At 46.7% G+C, this 20,919-nt stretch overlaps 1 protein-coding gene across 3 annotated transcripts in view; it reads right to left on the bottom strand.

Moving 5' to 3' along the window:
- The window catches only part of KCNH1 (potassium voltage-gated channel subfamily H member 1), a 416,698-nt gene that overhangs the window by 102,224 nt on the left and 293,555 nt on the right, over positions 1-20,919 (bottom strand). For all 3 annotated transcript variants that reach the window (XM_030872943.2, XM_030872942.2, XM_060294397.1), the window contains 2 exons: positions 20,422-20,621; positions 14,422-14,674 (listed from right to left, as the gene is read on the bottom strand). In XM_030872943.2, the coding sequence (XP_030728803.1) occupies positions 14,422-14,674; positions 20,422-20,621 (453 nt within the window). The remainder of the gene's footprint in view (positions 1-14,421; positions 14,675-20,421; positions 20,622-20,919) is intronic.

Consider the following 20,919-nt stretch of genomic DNA (forward strand, 5'->3'; position numbering starts at 1 on the left):
TCCCAATGTTCATTGCAGCACTATTTACAATAGCCAGGTCATGGAAGCAACCTAAATGCCCATCAACAGACAAATGGATAAAGAAGATGTGGTACATATATACAATGGAATATTACTCAGCCATAAAAAGGAACAAAACTGAGTCATTTGTAGAGACTTGGATGGATCTAGAGACTGTCATACAGAGTAAAGTAAGTCAGAAAGAGAAAAACAAATATTGTATATTAACACATATATGTGGAAACTAGAAAAATAGTACAGATAAACCAGTTTGCAGGGCAGAAATTGAGACACAGATGTAGAGAACAAACGTATAGACACTAAGGGGGGAAAGTGGCAGTGGGGGGATAGTAGTGTGATGAACTGGGAGATTGGGATTGACATGTATACAGTAATATGTATAAAATGGATGACTAATAAGAACCTGCTGTATAAAAAATAAAGTTCAAAAAAAAGGCTACAGAAAAAAAATATGAGGGAAAATTGTTGAAGACACGAAGTGGGGAAATGTGGGTCAGTTAGCAATGTAGTCATTATGTTCCCATGTCATAAGAATGGACATAAAAAAAGACTCAATGGAAATATATCAAAATATTAACTGTGTTACCTGGGGATGGGGAGGTGGATTTACAAATTGTGATTTTCCTTATTTATGCTTTTACTCAATTAAAGTGTAATATCTTGTAATCAGAAAAAATATTACTTCATTTAAACAAAGCCCAATATGTGAACATTCTCAAATGAATTAGGAGTAGTCTTCCTAATTATAAAAGAACCCATAAAGTAAAATAATAGCCCCTCATGTGCATTTAACATATGAGTTTACCTGTAAAAATTCAGTTTATAAACAACTCTTCAGGAGCATATCTACTGCATACAACAAAAGGCAAACATATTGTGTTTGAAACACTCCAGGAAATAAATCAGTGCATCTTTAGAAATGGCAATATTCCCATTGTGAAGAGTATTCCAATCAAAGGTTTTGACAGAAACAATAAATGGAGACTAGTTCCTACTACAAAAGGCATTTCAAGGTAAGATCATCATGATTAACTTGTAGGGTCTAGGAAGTCTCAGTGTTGTCATAACTTGCATTTGATTTTCAACCCAAATTGAAAATCATACAATCTTTCTTGCTGTCAAGGCAGCCTTTTTGGTATAAATGACCTGTTAGTGAGATTTAAGAATGTGGTGTCAGAGGACCCGTCAGATTAAAAACAAACCCAAGACTATTCTGGCAAATGAGAAATAAAGTTATGACACATATAACTTGGGAAAACTGTCAAAGGGAAGGACATAGAGCATTTGGCAGGCTGCTTGTAAGTTACACACATCGCTGGAATAATGACTTACCAGGTCAGGGTTACGAATCGGAGGCCAGGACAAACTCTATAACCACATTCATCTCTTGTTCCCTAGTGTGAAATGATCGTTCGCCGAAGAACAAAAGGTACCCCAATGCACTCGGCAATCAAACTTCTTGAGACCCTCAGCTTATTGATTTATTTATTACACTGAGGCGCTGGGTGCAGAATGTTAAAACCTAAGGTTCTAAGATTCTAAAAGACATTCTAAGTGGATATTCTGAGCTGGGGGGAAAAGAAAAAGGAAAAAAAGGGAGGGGGAATAAAGGAAAGGCAGTCTCATTAAAACTCCAAGCAAACATCCCTGTGATAATTAATCCTCCTGCCCTCCCACCCCCAATCATACGCAGCTTTCTTTACTGAGCCTCCACTTTTGCCATAGACATAAACAGCCCTCTGGGTACAAACGTGGGGCTGAGGAACATTCACAAGACAGAGGTGGGAGTTGGGACAGAGGGATAAGGTGGCACCAGGAGAGAGGGAGGGGAGATCTCTGCAAGGAGTCCAGCACAGGAGGAAACAAACACCCTGTAGACAATTTGGCGTCATGAAGGGCAGAGGCTGGAACAGCCACTTGCAGAGGCTGAAGCGGGAAGGAAGATGGGAGTGGGGGGTTTGGGAGGGTTAAGAGGGGTGATTGGGGACAATTCAAGAGGTGCTGGGGACCTGAGAAGATCCACAGCCTACTGAATATTAAAGAGTTGCAAAAACGGACAACCGAGTTTAGAACACTCCAGAAAAAAGCCCCGTTTTTAAAAGACTGGCTGTGAGTGAGCTTGGCGGACCAGAGGGGTCAGAGCAAAAATGAAACTCCAGCTGCTTCTCTTCACTATTCCCTATCATGTCCTCTTATAAAGACCACTCACAGTGGTATCCTGTACTAAGCAAAACATAATTCTGCAGTTAAAGTCATCATATGCTGCTAAAATCATCAGCCATTTCTAGGCCCACACCACTGAGAAAGAACTGATTCGGTTACTCATGCAATTCTTGGCAGGCACTGTTCTGGGTGCTGAGGTATAGCAGTGGGATGACAGATGCAGTGGAGTTGAGAGAGACTCAGGTGATTCTAACACGTTAGGGGCTATGATGCGGAGAGTACAGGAGGGGTATCCGGCTCAAGCTCAGGCTTCCAGGAAGACGTGGCGTCTGAGCTGAGACCTAAAGGATGAGTTCCAGTGAACCAGTATAAAAACATAGCACAGAGATGATTCCAGGGAGAGGGAACAGCACGTGCAAAGGCCCTGAGGCACAGGATATGTCTCTTTAGCAGGACTGAAAGCCATTCAGAAGGCTTTAGATTATCTGCTCCTTCACTTGCCTGCAGGGATGAGTGTGGACAGTATATTTTGTAATCCTTTGACGAAAATGCCTGGTCTCCTCATTCAGCTGCAAACTCATCTAAGCACCTTCCAGACTCTACAGTGAGCATGTGATACCAACGCTGCTCGGAGCTCCACCCAGGGTGCTGAGAGAGGTGCCAGGAATATAGACTGCAGTGAGGGCCATCCCTAGTGCCTTTATTCCTCCTCTCCGGGGCATCAGGAAGTCCGCTGCCCTCAAGCCATCTCGAGACTAGAGGGGCCTTGTCACTCACTGCATCAGGATGGTGAAATGTGGCTGCAGAGATCCTGGCATAGTCAAGGGAGGCTCTGAGGGAGAGCCATTCTCTCTCCTGGCCCTTGGGATAATTCTATAACAAAGAAGCTGGATTAAACCCTCCAGGCAAGTCCTGAGCAGACTGTGAACACCCACTGAACTGGATAGTTGAGGAGGATGAGGCTCTTAACACAGGCTTCAGGGCCAGACAAGCTGGCTTCAAGCTCAGGTCCGCCTTGCTGGGTGCTGGAGCAGCCCCTGCCAGCCCCTCCCCCTCACTCTCTGCCTCTAGTCACCGTGGGTTCTCAGACTCCCTCCAAGTCCGGCTCCCGGCTCACCTCCGGGCCATCTCAGCACAGCCTCAGACATTCCGCCCTGCTCCTTGGTCTGGATAACTCCTTCTCATGCCTCGAACTATACCCACACCTCCTTCCTGACCCTTGACCAGAGCAGCTCCCCATTACGTGTGCCCTTGCACTCTGCACACACTCTTCATCCCTGCCATTGCCCGGTCCCCAGCAGGGTCTTGGGCACACAGCTGGTGTTCAATGGTTGTTGGATGCATAAACAAAGCAAAGGCACTAGGCATCTTCCTAACCTCTCCCAGTCTCAATTCACTCAGCTAGAAAATGTGGGTAATAATACCCGTCTCACAGGGCTGTTTTAAGATTTACATGAAATAATGTGAACAAAGCACTTAGCACTGTGCTTGGAACAGAGTAGGTGCTCAAAAACTAGTAGCCACAATGAAAGAAGAGTCCCCTATAACAGCCGTGTGAAGCAAATCCCACAGGGATCATCAGCCCCGTTTGAAAGAGAAGAGAGGGCTCCAGAGAGGTTTAAATGATTGTCCGTGACCCACCGGCTTTCCCCCCACTGCCATGCAGCCTCCACAGTGGGAGAGGCCACGAAATGCTCCCAGTGGGTTGTCTTCTGCATCCCCTCTCTCAAGCAGCCTCCTCTTCAGTCAACGTTTAGGGAGCTCTACCTGGGGCGGGCACCATGCTAGGTGATGGGAAAGAGGATAAGTGAGGGACAGCCTTGACCTTAAGGAGCCATGGCCTAGGAATCCACATGTTCCCCAGAACCAATTCTGTCCTCTTATGGAAATAAAACCCATGCCTTATAGCTGGGCACAAAGATGCCCAGAAGAAAGACTGCACTACAGCTAAATGTGGCCATTTGTCTGAGCTCTGGTAAAGGGGAGGGGTGCAGAGGGATGTGTGCCACTTCTAGGGTCATGCCCTGCCCTTCCCCTCTCCCCGCTTCCTCCTGGCTGGAACAAGATGTGAGCTCTCTTGGGCCAGGAAGCCAAGGTGACAACCTCGTTAGGATGAAGCAACAGGCTAGAAGTTTCTGTCTTGTGTAAGCTTCTATCATTTCGGGTTTTTGCTGGAGCAGCTGAGTCCACATCCTAGCCAACTCAGGAGTCCACGGTCCACTGGGGCAGTACAGTGTGTTGGGTTCTGCGGGGGCAGGTATACACACATCTGCTTTCTTCACTTGCTCCAGGAAAAAGCACGGGCTTCTGCACCTCTGAAGAATCGGATGGACATGACGATGGAGGCTCTGGCAGCACATTCAGAGCAAAAGCTCCAACGACTTGAGCTAAACACCTTGGTGGTACCCACCCACCTCCCACACCAGCCCTGACTATGGACAGGGGCCCAGGATCTGCTGAGGGGTCCCTGTGCATGAGGCCAGGCACTGGCCAGGGACCCCGCTTCAGGCATCCGCCATGTACCTCGCCCCAAAGGTGCTAAAGTCCAGGCTTTCAAGCTAATTTTGGAAGAGTTAACTCTCCCGCATGCGCTTATGGACATTTCCCTTGCATTATCTGAGACCATGGGGGAGAGTAGCTAAGAAGAGTTCTGACCCCTCATAAATTTTGCCTCGTCTTATCTGTAGTGAAACCACCAAGCCCTTCTTGTTCTCACTGGAAAAAAAAAAAAAAGATGCTGGCAGTCTGTGACCTCTGCTTCATCTGCTGCAGTTTAGAGACGTGAGAATGTACATCAAAGACAGACAGACACGGTGGAAATCTCATCCATTTGCCTTCCCATCCAAGCCATGAAGATCTACTACTAGGAATAAAGCCTTAGCTTTAAGTGCCAGATTGTATCGGATTGTGTTGTGATGTCAGGTGCTGAGCCAACATGTTTTACTGGATTTTTTTTGTTGACAGAGAAAGCAGGGACTGGAGATGCTCAGGAGGCGTGGCTCCAGGTGTGCAGTTCACCCCACTTCTCAGAGGGGCAACTCCTTCTAGAAAGGTTTGGTCCCATGTTAAGCTTTGTAGGAGAGTTCAGAGACGTTCAAGAAACATTTGTTTTCTTTTGAAGTTGGTACAAAGGAGAACAATTGTTCTGCTCTTCTGCAAACCATCTCTGTATTAGGGATGGGACCATGCTGTGGTTCAGCCACATATCTGGTTAATGAAACCCACACGAGAATCTGTAACGTCATACACCAGGTGCGATGTGAACTGCCTCTGATTCTCCCAGGCAGCTATGAGATTGGGAGTTCCCAAAGGTGGGGTTACGTCTCACCACCCTCCTGCACACAATTCAAACCGGTTCAGCAATTTGGCCTGACCTATTATGGATCAGGCAGTGTTCCAGCAATTAAGGGAGATAGGACAAAAAGATAGGACATCATCTCTACATTCAAGGGGCTTACAATATGAGACAAAACTTACATGTATGTAACAGTGAAGTTAAAACAAACAAAAATGTAATACCAAGATATGTGGGAGGCTAGTCTGGACAGAACTAGAGAGATTTCATAGAGAAAAAGGGAACGGAGCTAGCCTTCTACAGTGAGGCAAGAGAATTCAGATACATGAAAGAGAAGGGAAATCCCTTCAAACAGCAGGGGGAAAGCTGGATGGTCAGGAATGAAGAGAGCTGGTTTGGGCTATGTTCTCCTTTCTTTCAGGACTCAATTTCTTGGCTGTGTTATTTACACTGCTTCCATGCTCTGACTATCAAGGGGGGAATGATTTGCTCCTATTCCTGATGTTTTCTGCCCAGAAGACAGCTTCAGGTATACCACACTCCTGGCCTCCCTCGTGCCCTCATCTGATTAATGAGTTTGGGAGGAGACCCTGCATGTGTGCAGGCCAGCCCCTTCGCTCTCCTTGGGATCTGCCTGCCAGGAGCTTGTTCTCTCTGTCCCTCCTGCCACCAGAGATACAGGGCAGACCCTCACAGGGGTAGGCTTGTGCTGGTCAGCAACACAAGGGTGGGTCAATCCTGGGGCTTAATATTGGGAAGCGCTATTGGATGCAAATATAATGCATATTCTCTGATATTAGCTTTATCACAAAAATAAAAGGTGATATTTTGACTGGTACCCATCTTACTTATTATCTCTCTCTTGGTTCAGAACTCTGGGAGAGATGTATGCAAATTATGAAGCAGCCCTGAACCCAACTCCCACCCTCTTCATTTCTCAAGCACCTCTCATCTTGCTTCTGACCCTATACTCAACATTACTCTCACCGTGGTCAATAACTCTTTTCCTGATAACAGCCTAAAAGATAGTTTTTAGTCCTCAACATATTAAAGCTCTTTGATTCTAAGATATACTTAAGTTGTTTAGCATTTTTTATCTCTGAAATCAGAAGATGCCTTCCAATCAATGATATGTCACAGGTTAATCGGCAGCATTGTTTCTCAGTCGGCCATAGAATACTGGTGTGTCTTCTCATCCATGGCATCTTCTATCACTGAAATGTGGTTCTGTAGCATCTGAGAATGCCCTTTTCTGCCCCTCCTTGGCTTCTGTGACATCCCACTCTCCTGGCCTCTCCCCCTCTGATGGCGGTCCATCTCAGACTCCTACATGTGTCCTATATTAACTGGTATTCCTTGGGGCTCTGCTCTAGACCTTGCTGCTTCTTACCCTCCTCTCCCTCCTCGAGTTTTCTCAGCCTCTCCCTTAGCTTCAGTTGTCACCTGGATCTCAATGATCCCCAGGTTTATACCTTGAGCTTCGATCTCTCTTCCGAGTCCATAGAATCTCCCACTGGATACTTGCACTTAGCTCAAATCCACAGATTCAAAACTGGAACTGGTCCTGCACCCAGGGAAACCTGCCCATCCTCCAGTGTTTTTCCTCCCTGGGAAAGTTGTCCAAGTCATTGCAGACTCTACCCTCTTGCTTGTCTCCATATTCAATAAATGACCAAGCTCTGATAATTTATCAGATATCTCTTGGATCTGTCTATACTTTTCTCCATTCCCATTGCTGTTAAGTCAGTTCAGGCCTCTCTCATCTCTCAGCACCCTCCTCACTGGTCTCCCTGCCTGCTATCCATTCTCTTCACAGCAGCCAGGATGATCTTTCTAAACACAAATGCGATTTTGTGACTATTCTCTTTTAAAGTCTTTGCAGATGCTGCCCCTCTGCCAGGGAACACTCTCTCTTTAATCCCCTATGCTCAGCACACCCTGCTCCCATGCACCTGGTGGAATTCGGTTCATCATGAAGTCTCAGCTCAGATGCCACCTCTGTCAGGAAGCCTTCCTTGATTTCTTCTGGCTGGACTGAATTAGATGCCTGTCTTATAAGCTCCCATAGCATCCTGTTTGTACTCTTATTACAACTCTTGGCACTCTATTTTATACGTGAAACTGCATATTCACTTGTCTGTTTCCCTGGTGAGACTGTTAGTTCTATGCCAGGAGTGTATGTTTGGTTCACTGTTTTATCTCCAAGACCCAGCACTACACCTGGCATTTTTATGGAATGAACTAATCAACAGATCAATGAAAAGATGGGTCTGAGTGGAATAATGTAAGGTGGGACAGGATTTGAAAGACTATGAATGACTTAGGATGGATGACTTTGAGGACAGGACTGGCCCCCAGTCCAAGTGCAAGAACCTTGGCGTCCTCAGGTGGTGGCTACATTGTCAGCCTGACTCCAGAAGGAATTTGCTGACCTGCTCAGAAAAACTCCTGTAATTCCCTCTGATCCAGCTTAATGCTGAGCTGAAAATTTATGGACCTATTTAAAAAGAAGAAATAAAAATGATGGATGTTAGAAATTACCCTATGATACAAATGCTCTCCTTAAAGGAATTAAAATTTCACCCCAGTATGGGTCACCAGCCTTCCTCGTGGAGACTATACTGAGTCTGAGGAAACAATGTTGGCATAGCTATCTGAAGGGGGGCCCACACATAAATGGTTACATTAAAGCCGTGGCTTGGAAACATCATGACAATTCTCCTTCTGTTCTTCACAACTGCAGTTAGATAAAATTAAATTAGCCAAATGTCTCTCCACTAAGTGAACACATCACAAATCTTCCACTGAAAGCAGGTGATAATTTTCCAGGATGGCTACAGATAAGAATTCAAAATTGACTTGATTTTTCCCCTTCTGTTCATAAAAGTTTATGTGTGCATTGTATAAAATAAATGAAATATATTGAAAAAGTAGAAAATATTGGCTCTTAAGACCACCATGCAGAAAGCTTCAGTTAACGTGTTGGTACACTTTCCATCTTTCTTCCACTCATATGCATTTTTATGTAGTTACAGTTACTGCATATATAGTTATATATTCTGCTTTTTTCTCCACTTAACATTATATTTGAAACACTTTGCATTCCAATCAAACTTCTTATACCATCATAACAACTGCCTTGATTTACCATATTTTTTGATTTAACCAGTCCCCTCTGTCTGGGCTCTAAAGTTATGAGAATTTCCTGTAGAAAGCTCTATTAACTCTGCACCTATTTTTTTCTCCCCAGGTTCCTATTCTTTCCTCTGAATCCTAAATCTCTGTCTTGAGCCCTGGCTTCTTTTCCCCGTTCCAGACCTGCCTTTCTGAGTAGCTGTTAAACACTCCACTTGGATACCCCACTGGCCTTTAAACGCAACAAGTCAAACCGAGCTCATCACTTTTCCCTCTCACCACCTCTTCCTCCTGACTGGTTTCTTCTGTTGCCGGCGCCTCCAACTCTCCACCCACCGGGGGTCAGTCCCTTCTCACCTCCCTGTATCTGCTCCCCACATCCTACTATTTACAACCTTTCAGACTCTCCTCCCAGAATGTCTCAGCCACCTGACCCTTCCATGCTAGCTTCAGCAAGTACAGGTCACCCAGTTAAATCTGAATTTCAGATAAATGGGTACATCTTAGCATACACATGCCCCATCAATATTTAGGAAATACTTCAGCTAAAAATTATTCTTTGTTTATATGAAATTCAAATTTAACTGGATATCTGTGTTTTATTTGGCAGCCCGACTCCTGTCTCGGTTTCTCCGGCCCACACCATAACACCTTTCATCCTTACTATAAGCCGCAGTCACCTAATGGTCTCCTTGTCTCTATGTCAAATTCGTTAATTTTTACAAATCACAGCTCTAGCAGTGTCACACTTTACTCACCACCCTTGGTGGCTTCCCACTACCTCGTTCCTCAGGCTCACATTTAGAAACGTCAACAGGCTAGCCCAGATCTGCCTCTCCAGCCCACGTCCCACTGCTGCCCTTCATGGTTCTCAGCTCCATATCCTGGAGGTTCCCCCTCTCCCGCTCTCTCTGGCTCTTCTTCCCCATCTCCCTTCCACCACCTCACTCAGGCCCTCATGATTTCTCACCTGAGCCTCCCTGTTAGCCTCCATGCCTCGATATTTGTGGAACCCAAATCTTCATGTCACTCCCATGTTTAAAACCCTCTCTGGGCCCCTCATCCCCCCAAGATAAAGTCCAGCCCCTTATTCTGGACCATGGGGCCCTTCACAGCCCAGCCTCTGCCTTTCAATTCAATTCAGCTCAATTCAGCAAACAGCCCCCAGTACCTTCCATGTGCTGGGCCATGCCAGAGATATGAAACCAAAGGACCTCAGCTCATAGGCGACAGATGAGTAAATATGCAATTGTGGCAGTGTGATGGTCTTAGCAGAACCACAGGAGGCCTTGGAGACTTAACCAGTTAGTGGCAACTCCTGCAGGGAGTTAGTGCAGAACTGGGGTCACAGTTACATCTCCAGTCCCAGGTCCAGGGCTCTTTCCACTACTCAGTGTAGCCTGGCAACAAAAACGTCTGTCTTGCCCAAGACGATGAACCAAAACAAAACAAAAAGATACAAGATGATCTGAGATTAAAATATAAATTAAGTATTAAAATGCAAAACCCATAAATTTACTACAGGGATTCAAATCACAGTGAAACAGGAGCATTTAAACACTGCACTTATAAGATGGAAACACAGAGAGATGGGTCACACTCAAGCTGAGCCCTGATGAAAGCTCATCTCTCATTTACATTGGTCAACTAACACAGAACTGAGAAAACAACTTACTTGACTTGCAGATGCTAAGAGTACCACTGGGGCAGGGACAGAATGAGGACCTGTGACTTTTTATTCTGATATCTATGAACAACTAGAAGATTACTTTTTAAAAATCTAATGGGGCTTCCCTGGTGGCACAGTGGTTGAGAGTCCGCCTGCCGATGCAGGGGACACGGGTTCGTGCCCCGGTCTGGGAAGATCCCACATGCCGTGGAGCGGCTGGGCCCGTGAGCCATGGCCGCTGAGCCTGCATGTCCGGAGCCTGTGCTCCGCAATGGGAGAGGCCACAACAGTGAGAGGCCCGTGTACCGCAAAAAAAAATAAAAATAAAAAAAAATCTAATGAATAAAATGCACAGGCTAAAGGCTTGAATTTATTTCAAAGAGCCAAGAAACTAAATTAGAGAAGCCACGAAGTGATTTCTAAGAGAATTCCAAAAGGAGATTAGGAGGGTATCACCTCAAAAATCAGGCAGAGAACCTCAGAGGGAAAGGAGAACACAAGAGATCATCTAGTATATTCTCTGTCCTCAGGGGACAGCATGGCTTTCAATCCAGGAGAGAGGTCGTCTGTGTTTGTGGGACCATGTTTTTAAACTGCGGGCTGACAGCAGGTCAAGTAAGTAATTTAGTGGGTCATGACAGTCAATTTCTTTTTAAATGAAAGTGAATAGAATCTAGTAGAAAACACGAGGTTGCATTTCATACAGCAAGAGTTCAGTGCTGCATTTTATGTATAATTGTGTGTGTGCACGTGTGTTTATTAGCTCATAATACAATATACATTGAGTCAAGAAAGTTTGAAAAACACTTTTCTAGAAAACTTTTATTAGAAAGGGTTTTATTTTTAACACATACTGAACACACTCAGTTATGAGTCCTGACCCTTTTCCTCATTTATGGAGTCTGTGCTAAAATGAAACAGAGAATGGGGGTGGAATGTTAGAACTGGAAGGAGGAAACAAATGAGCAGAGCGTAAATGAGTGAACTGATCACAAGAGACTAGAGACCAAAGGAATGAGATGGATGAGTTCTGGGCTTTTTCCAAAAGCCTCCTGTTTTATGGTAACTAAGGATTCCCTGGCTATTCTCACTGGAGCACTGGGTACACAGTAGCTGCTCAATAGTTACAGGTCCTATAACCTTCTAGAAGCACCTGTATTCTCTCTATGGTAAGAGTTGCCAAGCAGTGTGACTGGTGCCTTTTAAATAATGTCAGTCTCCTCCTTGAGGAACTCCTTGCAGCAGCTCCTTGAAGGCTGGGCTCATGCTTGATCCAGTGATGCATCCCCACCTCTGTGACAGTTGCCTCAATAAATTTCAGTTGGACTGAACTGAAAGGCATCAAAGGACACTAAAGATCTAGTTCTAATAGCCATTGGATGCTTAAACCCTCTCTACAAGAACTAACTGATTTCAGTTCATTGAGCAGAAGGTACTCTAATTAGAGGAAAACAACAACAACAAAACTCTGAGGTTTCCAAGGGAAAAAGAGCGTGGACTCTCTTACACCTCTTGGCCCAGAGGTCAAGTTCATTCAAAGGGCCTGCGTTGTCCTTTTAAAGAATAAGAGCCTCTTGAAATGTCAAAGATTCTTTAGGACGTCAAGTTTGGACCTACTTTCTGGACCCAATCTGGCTCCTGGGGATACCTGCTTTTTCAAGTCTGGACAGCATGAGGGCAGCAACCACTTTGAATCTGAAGCTGCTGAGCTATTTCAGAGGCCCCATCCACGCTGCTGGCTAGAGCTGGCAGGATGCCCAGGAGGGACTGAGGCGGAGGGCTGGACTTGGAGAAGTAGTCAATTGACCGAATAAATCAAAATTGAACCAAGCCCTGGTTGCTTCCCCACAAGAAGCCCAGGCTGAGGAGAAATGAGATGGGGCTGGGAAGTAATAATTTGCCTTCCTCACCCTCTGCAGCTCTTCCTACCTCCATGCCTAGGTGTCCAAACCCAACCCCTAATAGTGCAGCTGTTTAGCTTAGGGCGGGGGGTGGGGGGAGCGTGGTGAGGTGTCAGTAAGGAAGCCCTGAGCGTGAATATGTAAGGGAGATGGCACTGGTCTGAGGCTAGACTCCTTGGAAAGGCATATGGTGAAGGGAATGGGTGAAAGATGACCTACACCAAAGGATCAAATTCAAATTCAAATAAGGAAAGAGTCACTAGTGACTCTTCTTCCCAGCCAGGCAAATGTCCTGAGAGAGCCATCGCTAAAGGAAAGTCCTCTTTATCGGGGACACTGATAGTATTAAAGGTAGAGATAAGTAACCTTTCCCTGCAGTGATACTGAAGCAATGGCTTTGCCCTTAATGTGTGCTGTTCCTTACACACACGTCAAATCTCATGTCTCTGTGGATGAGAAAGGCAAGGAACAGAATAATAATCCTGTCTGCAGAGTTCAGTGGACACTAGGAATCCAAAACTTATTTCGACAAACAGTTTCAGCCTCCATCCCCCACTGAATCTCTATCCCAGCCTCCCTCCCACCATCTGTCAGCACACGCTGAAGGAATACAAAGCATCCTTGGGTTAACCTGAGTAGAATATGATCAAGGGGGCAAGTTGGCTCAGGGTCGGGGAGAAAAGAGGCTGCATATCATATACTCTCAAATCAAGCAGAAACAAAGTTTAGGCTTTAGAAAAAAGATACTATCTCTGTCTTGATACTTGGTTTGAATCTCAAGTCTAACTTCAGTTTAACAATGTCTCCCTGCCTCAGTTTCCTAAGAAAGCACACCCAAAGATTAAAAAAAAAAAAAAGAAGCCCACAGTGTCTAGCAGTGTCTGGCAACTGAATGGGCCAGCAAACTACATACTAACACTGGGAATGAAGTGATGCTAAATAGATCAGAGCAGAGGTTCTGGAGTCAGAGGGACCCCAGGATGCTGGCTCCATGGACCTCACCAGCTATGAAGACTTGGGAAAGTTCCTCAACCTCTCTGAGCTGTCAGTGTCTCATCTACAAAATGGGGATAATAAAACTACTTCATAGGGTTACTGTAAAGATGAACTGAGCATCTGTATGTAAAATGCCTGATACAGAATAGATGACCATAAATGATGGGTATTATTATGAGGGCTTGCCCCCTCAGAGAGGTAAACATGCCCCCACTAAAGAGCTGTTCTGCAGCTGCCTCAGGCAACCAGATGAATCTCTCAAAGGCCATTGATGCTCAAATACCAAATATCCACGTTCCCCCATGTCATGCCTCCTCCCTCCACACTCCCTATTACAGTGCCTGGCACGCCACCTCCCAAGTTTCCAAGTGAGGGATCTTGCAGTCCTCATTGACTTCCCTCTCCTCCCACAGCCAAACCATCATCAGGTGCTGTTGATTCTACTTAAATATGTCAACTCCATTTGCTTCTCTCCCTCTGCCCACCACAAATATTAGTTCGGGGCTCCACCAACTTACCCCTAGATAACAGGTCTCCAGGCTCATCTCCCTACCCCAGTCTTCCCCCTTCAATTAACTCTGCAACTACGATTATCTTTCTAAAGTACAAATCTGATCGTGCCTCTCCCTTGCTTTAAACCCTTCATTGGCTCCCCAAAATAAAATCCAAGTCCCTTAACATGGCTTCCAGAGCCTGCCATGATCTGCCTAGGGCTCAGAGCTCCCTTCCCAGACTCATCTCTCACCACACCCCTCCTTACTCTGCGTGTTCCAGCCACACTGAGTACGCACACTTGTACAAATGAATCATGACTTCTCTCTCTCTCTGTGGTGATTTCACACACGCTTTCCCCTCTGCATAGAATACTGCTTTGTCCCTTCCCTTCACCATGTTAACTCATATCCATTTTTTAGGTTTCAACTTCGATGTCATTTCTTCCAGGAAGCCATCCCCAATACCTGAATCCCGGATTAGATGTCCCTTCCACTGTATACAAATGTCTGCTAATTTGTTCACCTCTCCCCAGTAGAGCCCCTGTAGGACAAAATCCATTTCTTCCATTGAAACATCCCAAGTGCTTCAAACACTGCCTGGCACAAGACAGGCAATCAGATATTTGCTGGATAGACGTATGGATGCCAACCATTGGTCCTGCCCTGTGGAGCCATTTCTGGTTGAAGGCAGTAGCTAAACCAACCCCAGGTACCAGCAGGTTTCCATCCAGCAAAGGCAACACCTACCTAGAATGGCTACCACCTCGTCATCCTGGATCACCTCCAGGGAGCCGGAGACCACAAAGCAGAGGCTGTCGACACTCTCTCCCGCGTGGTAGATGAGGTCCCCTGGGGCGCAATGCACCGTCTGGAACTCCATGGCCAGTGCCCGCAGGCAGCCGTCGCTGGCCAGCCGGAAGGCCGGGTGCTCCTTGAACACCTTGCGGTTCAGATGCACGCAGATGTCAGCTCTCATGTCCTTGGGGCAGATCTGCAGGACCTGGCAAGCATGGGGAGAAAAAGTGTCAGGATCCTCGGTGTGGCCTCCAGCTCACTGCTTCCCAGGACGGAAGCAACACCCACTAGACTAGACCATACTTTTCAAGGCACCAATGGACAAGACAGCCGCAGTGATCCCAAAATCTGTGCTAAATGCTCAGGACAGGGGCCTGAGTCGGGGGCTGGGAGTATGTTGGGACCCTTTAGACAGGAAATCCGGGAAGCCCTCTCTGAGGAGGTGACAATTAAGCTGACATCTACATAACGTGTCAGAAGGAGCCCTATGAAAGAAGAACATTCCAGCGGAATAGCCAAGGCTGTGAGGAGACCTGAGCAATAGCCAGTGTGAATGACGGGAAAGGTGGGCACGGCAGATGAGGTTTCAGGAGAACGTCAAGCACGAGAGCATGTGGAGACTTTTAAACTATGAAAAGATCTTGATTATGATACTGAGTGTAATGGGGACACACTGGAGGACTTGGAACAGGGGAGTGACAGGGCATCCTCTATATTTTAAGACGATCATTGCAGCTCCAGAGTGGAGTTAGAGGGCCAACTGTAGGCTGGCAGGAGTGGAGCCAGGAATCGAGTTAGCTCACTCCTGCAGGTGTCTAGGTGAGCAGTGAGGGGACTTGGACTGGGATGCTGGCAGGGAAGCCAGTGAGAAGTAATCAAATTCCAAATGTATTCTGAAGATACAGCTGACATGGTCTGTTGATGGACTGAAGGTGGATGTGAGTTGAAGAAAGATATTAAGTAATATTTACTGAGCACTTGCTACGTGCCAGGCATTGCTAGGCACTTTGGAGTCATTCATTCATTTCACACACATCTATGGAATACCTTATTGTATGCCGGGAATCATTCTAGGCTCTGAGGATGTAGCGCGAACAAAACCTCCTGCCTTTGTGTGACTTACTATCTAGTGGGAGGGGACAAGCAAAATAAGTAAAATTTAGAGGTTAGGGCTATTTGCAAATAAAAAACAAAATAAGTAACATTTAGCAGTAAGTGCTAAGGAGAACAATGAAGAAAGAAAGCAGAGGGAAAGTCAGGAGAGTTGTGATTTTATGTTTTCAAGCTAATTGAAATCCTCACATAAACCCTATGACGTAAGTGCTATTATGGTACCATTTTACAGATGAGGAAACTGAAGTACAGGAAAGATCAATAACTTGCTCAAAGTTGCACAGCCAGGAAACTGCAGAGCTGGGCTCTCCAACTAGGTAGTCTGACTCCAGAGCCCAGTTTAGATACAAATCACTTCCTATATGATAAAGCTGCCCCAAACAAAAGGGCTTGTAATTTGACTCTCAGCGTCTAGGAACTCAAGGCAAAATGGGAACTGTAAGAGGCCATGGGGGTCTCATATTCCAAAGAAATAAAAATTTCTCAGCCTTTCCTATGGAGAGAAGTATTTCTCTGGACTAAATTTTTGCAAGAAATCATTCATAGCTCCTTACGTAGCAAGCACGAAGTAACACAAGAGGACACCTTCAAGTGTAGTTTTCCAGAAAAGTCAGGAGTGTTCCTAAAATAATCCTTTCTCCTGTCCTAGCCTGTGAACAAAGCTGGGGGCATAAAATCAAACGTGTTAAGTGAAGACATTTCCTTGGGGTGCTGGTTACTTCCCCACCCCTGCTTCTCCACCTCAGCACAGGACATTTGCCTCTGCATCTGGTGCTCACCTCCGAATTTTTTTTTTTTTTTTTTTTTTTGCCGTACGCAGGCCTCTCACTGTTGTGGCCTCTCCCATTGCGGAGCACAGGCTCCGGATGCGCAGGCTCAGCGGCCATGGCTCACGGGCCTAGTTGCTCCGTGGCATGTGGGATCTTCCCGGACCGGGGCACAAACCCGTGTCCCCTGCATCAGCAGGCGGACTCTCAACCACTGCGCCACCAGGGAAGCCCTCACCTCCGAATTTGGAAGTCCCTCAGCCTCCTTCAAAACCCAGCTCAAATCTCACCTTGCCCAGGACAGCTCTGCTCCAATCCCACCCCTCTGCATGCCCCCATGCTCTGCACTGGAAAGAGGAGGTCAAACAGTTGAAATCCCAGTTCCTTCCTCTCCAAGTGACTTAACTGCTCTACACTTCAGTTTCTTCTATAAAAAAGCGTGCTGCTAATGTTGCCTTATGAGGATTCAATGAAATTATATCTACCAGTACACATCCTCAGGACAGCACCTGGCCCCAGTCAGGGACTCAATAAATGCAGGTCCCCGTCCTCTATGTGCCTCTGCGTTCTTGCTCTGGGCTGTAGGATGCCAAGGAAGTGAGCATGCTCTCTGGAGTGGGGATGGAGGACTGACTGAGGCAGAGGAAAACTCAGACAGCCAATGCTTAGGCAGAGCGCTCACTAAGTACTTCTCCTTCAGGTTCAGTAAAACAAGACTCCTGTAGAAATGCAGGTTTAAGTTGGATCCTCTTCTCTCCAAGCAGAACACCAGGGAGTGGGGAACACTTGCTTGTCATGTCAAAACCGTGCCCAGTGGTTTGAAACAAAGATTTGTTCTCTAGGTGATTTCACCTTTAAATATTTCCTTTCCCTTGGGCTGGGCTTTGCTGGCAGAGTGTGGAGATAATGCTTTATTCGTGGGCACTGTTCCAGAGCCACGGGAAAGCACATGTGGAGAGGAGAGGGCACTTGGAGTTGAGAAATTACACTCTCACGGCCATCAGCATCTCCATCATTCTTCTGTTGGCTTCACACTGGCAGGGGCTCCTGAACGTCAGCTCAAGACCCCGCAGCCTTCCCGGGCCACCTGCCCTTCTACTTGGTTTGAGGAGAGACCACTCTTGCTGATCCCTGAGGCTTCGAAGGCCCCAAGGAGCTGTCCCCACAGAAGTTCATGGAGTCTCCCTGGGGGAGAGGAGGGGTGGGGGTTAGGATGAAGCATGGATGCGAGAACAGGCTTTAGGATCAAGCAGATCTGGATGCAAGTCCTGGCTTCCACATGTACTAGTCGCGTGGACTTGAAGCTATGCTTCTTTCCCCAAGTCGTCTTCTTCTAACTTGAGTATAGAATTCTTCAGAGGATTCCATGAGCTGCTGTGTGAAAGTCCTGGTACGCTGCCCGGCGCGGGACAGGGCTCAATGCATGGGAGCTGCCATGTCTGACATTGTTATCACAGCAGAGCAGCAGGTCAGCCTGAGGGAGGCTTTGAAGTCCAGGAGGTCAGAGCTAAAAGGGCCTTAGAGGTCAGCCTTATTCTTAAAAGTCATCTAGTTTCCATGTATCACAGACAAGGAAACTGAGGCTCAGAGGGACCAATGATGTGCTCAAGGTCATCAGATAATTACTGGTAACACCGGAGTTGCCCAGCACTCCCACCCTTCTATCGCACATACATCGCCTGGTCATCATCGACCATTCTGACCTAGACTGGAGGGGAGGGAAACCAGGGAAGGGCTCAGAACCTTGGGACTGGCTTTTTCCCCAGGAGCTGCCTGCCAAGGAATAGCGGCCACCCCAGGCCGGGCTGGGCTCTGCACTGAGTGTCACAATAGTCCCCCTTCCATCTGGACCAGGACGTGGGGCAAATAACAGAGCCCTCCAGGGAGATAGCAGGGAGGGGAAGAGAGGGCCAGTGCTGATGGGTGCTGTCTCCCATGGGCAGCCACCCAGCCCAGACCTGCAGTGAGGGCAGGAAAGGGTTTCTTTCCCAACAGCCAGATTTACAAAGGCATCCTGGCCCCTGGGAAAGGGAGCCCCAGGGCTGAGAGATCCAAGTTCCTTTCTGCTCCATTAGCTGCCAGGCACCCATAGAAGCTACAGGGACCTGGTTGAGACAGCAGAGCAGAAACAACAGGCACAGTGGCGCCAGGGGTTAGCAAAGCCACAGATGAAGTCCCACCCAACCGACGACCTGCCTGTCTGAGAAATGAGGGCAACTTCACCTGGACTCATCCTTCTGCCCTCCAGTACATGTTTTGAATTAAAAACAACAACAAAAAAGTAATAGTAGGAAAAGCACAAGCTTTGAAGTCAGACAAAACTGGGTTCCAACCCTGACTCTGCCATTCTGAACTCTGTGACCAGGGGCAATTAATAAAATTAATTGGGTTGCTGTGTCCTCACTCCTTCAATAGAAATAAGAGCGGATGCCTCCCAGGGTTGTCATGAAGCCTAAGTGAAGTGCGAATGCAGGGCCAGGCACGTGCAGTTGTGCAGTACACATCTGCTCTTTTTTTTTTTTTTTTTTTTGCGGTACACGGGCCTCTCACCATTGCGGCCTCTCCCGCTGCGGAGCACAGGCCCCGGATGCGCAGGCCCAGCGGCCATGGCCCACGGGCCCAGCCGCTCCGCAGCATGCGGGATCCTCCCAGACCGGGGCACGAACCCGCGTCCCCCGCATTGGCAGGCGGACTCCCAACCACTGCGCCACCAGGGAAGCCCAAGCATCTGCTCTTAATGCACCTTCAAGACAGGGTAGCTGGTTATTGTTATTATGGCAGGTATTCAATCAATCAAGGTATTGTTCTGTTTAAGTTGGGATCAGTTAAATTTAGTTAAATTTCCCCAATTAAACTGTCAACTCTCAACTGACTCTTCCAATGGAGAAAGGCCAGGAGCATGGAGAGCTGATCCCCAAGGCAGCTGAATTTGGCTCTGAAGGTGTCATAAGGTACTTTTGCAATCGTGATATCGTTCTGTTTGCCTCATTCTAACAATGAAAGGTATCAGTATTCCCTGAGCACTTAAGGAATGGTGATTAAAGGGAGAAGTGCTATTAAAAAGACTTGAGAAGCAGAGAAAAACTAACCTAGGATTACATCTTTGCTCGTAGCAAATATTACAAAGGAGACCATTCATAAATGATTAATTGAAAGTCCACTGTATCTTTTCTCTATTCTTTCCAGTACCACCAAATTTTCTTCACTTTATTGAAATGCATCTAGAATAATGCAACTCTTGGAGAATGATAGATATTTATTGCCATTTCCACTTTACAGGTGGGAAAACTGATGCCTAAAAAGGAGCCTAAGGGATGCTCTGGTTAAGTCAACTGCTTATTAAGGCACAAGCCCTTGGTCGGTATCTCCCAGGCTCGTCTAACTAAGAGGACATTGGTTAAAAATGCAGATTTCCAATCCCCGCTCCACCCCATTCCTCCCCACAAAATTCTGATTCCAAAGATCTGGGATTGTGGCTGGGAATCTGTTTTTAATGACCATATCATGGGATTCTCAGCAGAGCCAAGACTAGAGTAAGGCAACAGCCTTGGACACAAAATTTAAGGAGATGCTAAAAACTCAGTCATCAAGATAAATCAGAGTTTAGGGCAATACTCTGAAAAATCAAAATTCATGCAAAAAATCCATGATGAACAAAATAGCGCAAGTTTGAATAAAGAGCGGATCAGCAGCAATTCTGTGCCATCTTGGAGTCCGAGGTGAAAGGAAAATCAGTAACACTGGTCATCTCACCCTGGGTGGCCCTGATTCTTATCAGCATACCAGCCTGGGAAATCCTGTCCTAGACAGTTAGACTGCAGGTCCGTCTGTTCTCCAGGAGACACCCCTGCCTTTCCAATTTCTAAAATAATATCTCTTAATTGCCAGTTCTTGAGAAAGGCTGATCTGGAAGCAATCAAAATCTTTGGAGGTAGGACCTGGGATTCCAAAACTATACCCAGGAGAATTCAGATGCACAGTCAGGTGTGAGAAGCACTGCCCTAGGTGAGCCTCAGGTCTCCCTGGGAAAGCCGAGAGACAAGTGGTTTACCTGAGCCTGTCGCCTCCTTACCTTCTCTGTGTCGATGCCTCTGGACATGGACCAGGTAGACACGATGTAATCCATGACGCGCTCGCTCAGTCCCTTGGGAACCTGGTAGAGCTTCAGGAAGTCCCGGACGCTGTTGAGCATCTCATGATACCTGTTGGTGTTGGCGTACATCTGCTGGAAAATGGTTGTCACATTCCCGAAGATGGTGGCATACAGAAGTGCTAGAGAAGAGAGGAGGAGGAAAAATACACATCAGTGGTCCATGAACTAGGGCCCAAGAACGCCCAGCTTCCTCAGAGCAGTCCAATGGTCAGAGCTGCCCACCCATTGGCAGATGCTTCTGACCTTCTCAGAAGAACCTCACCTCATGAAGCCTCTGGGAGTGGACCCAAAGAAAGAGTCTCCAAACACCAGGCCACTAGGACAAACTTGTGGGAGGCAGGGCTAGGGTGGGGCAGCTGGCATGACTGGGGCCAGAAGTAGGAGACAGACAGCAGTGGGGGCTGGGTACAGGAGAGC

Source organism: Globicephala melas, chromosome 1, assembly GCF_963455315.2.
Source record: "Globicephala melas chromosome 1, mGloMel1.2, whole genome shotgun sequence".
NCBI classification, from domain to species: domain Eukaryota; kingdom Metazoa; phylum Chordata; class Mammalia; order Artiodactyla; family Delphinidae; genus Globicephala; species Globicephala melas.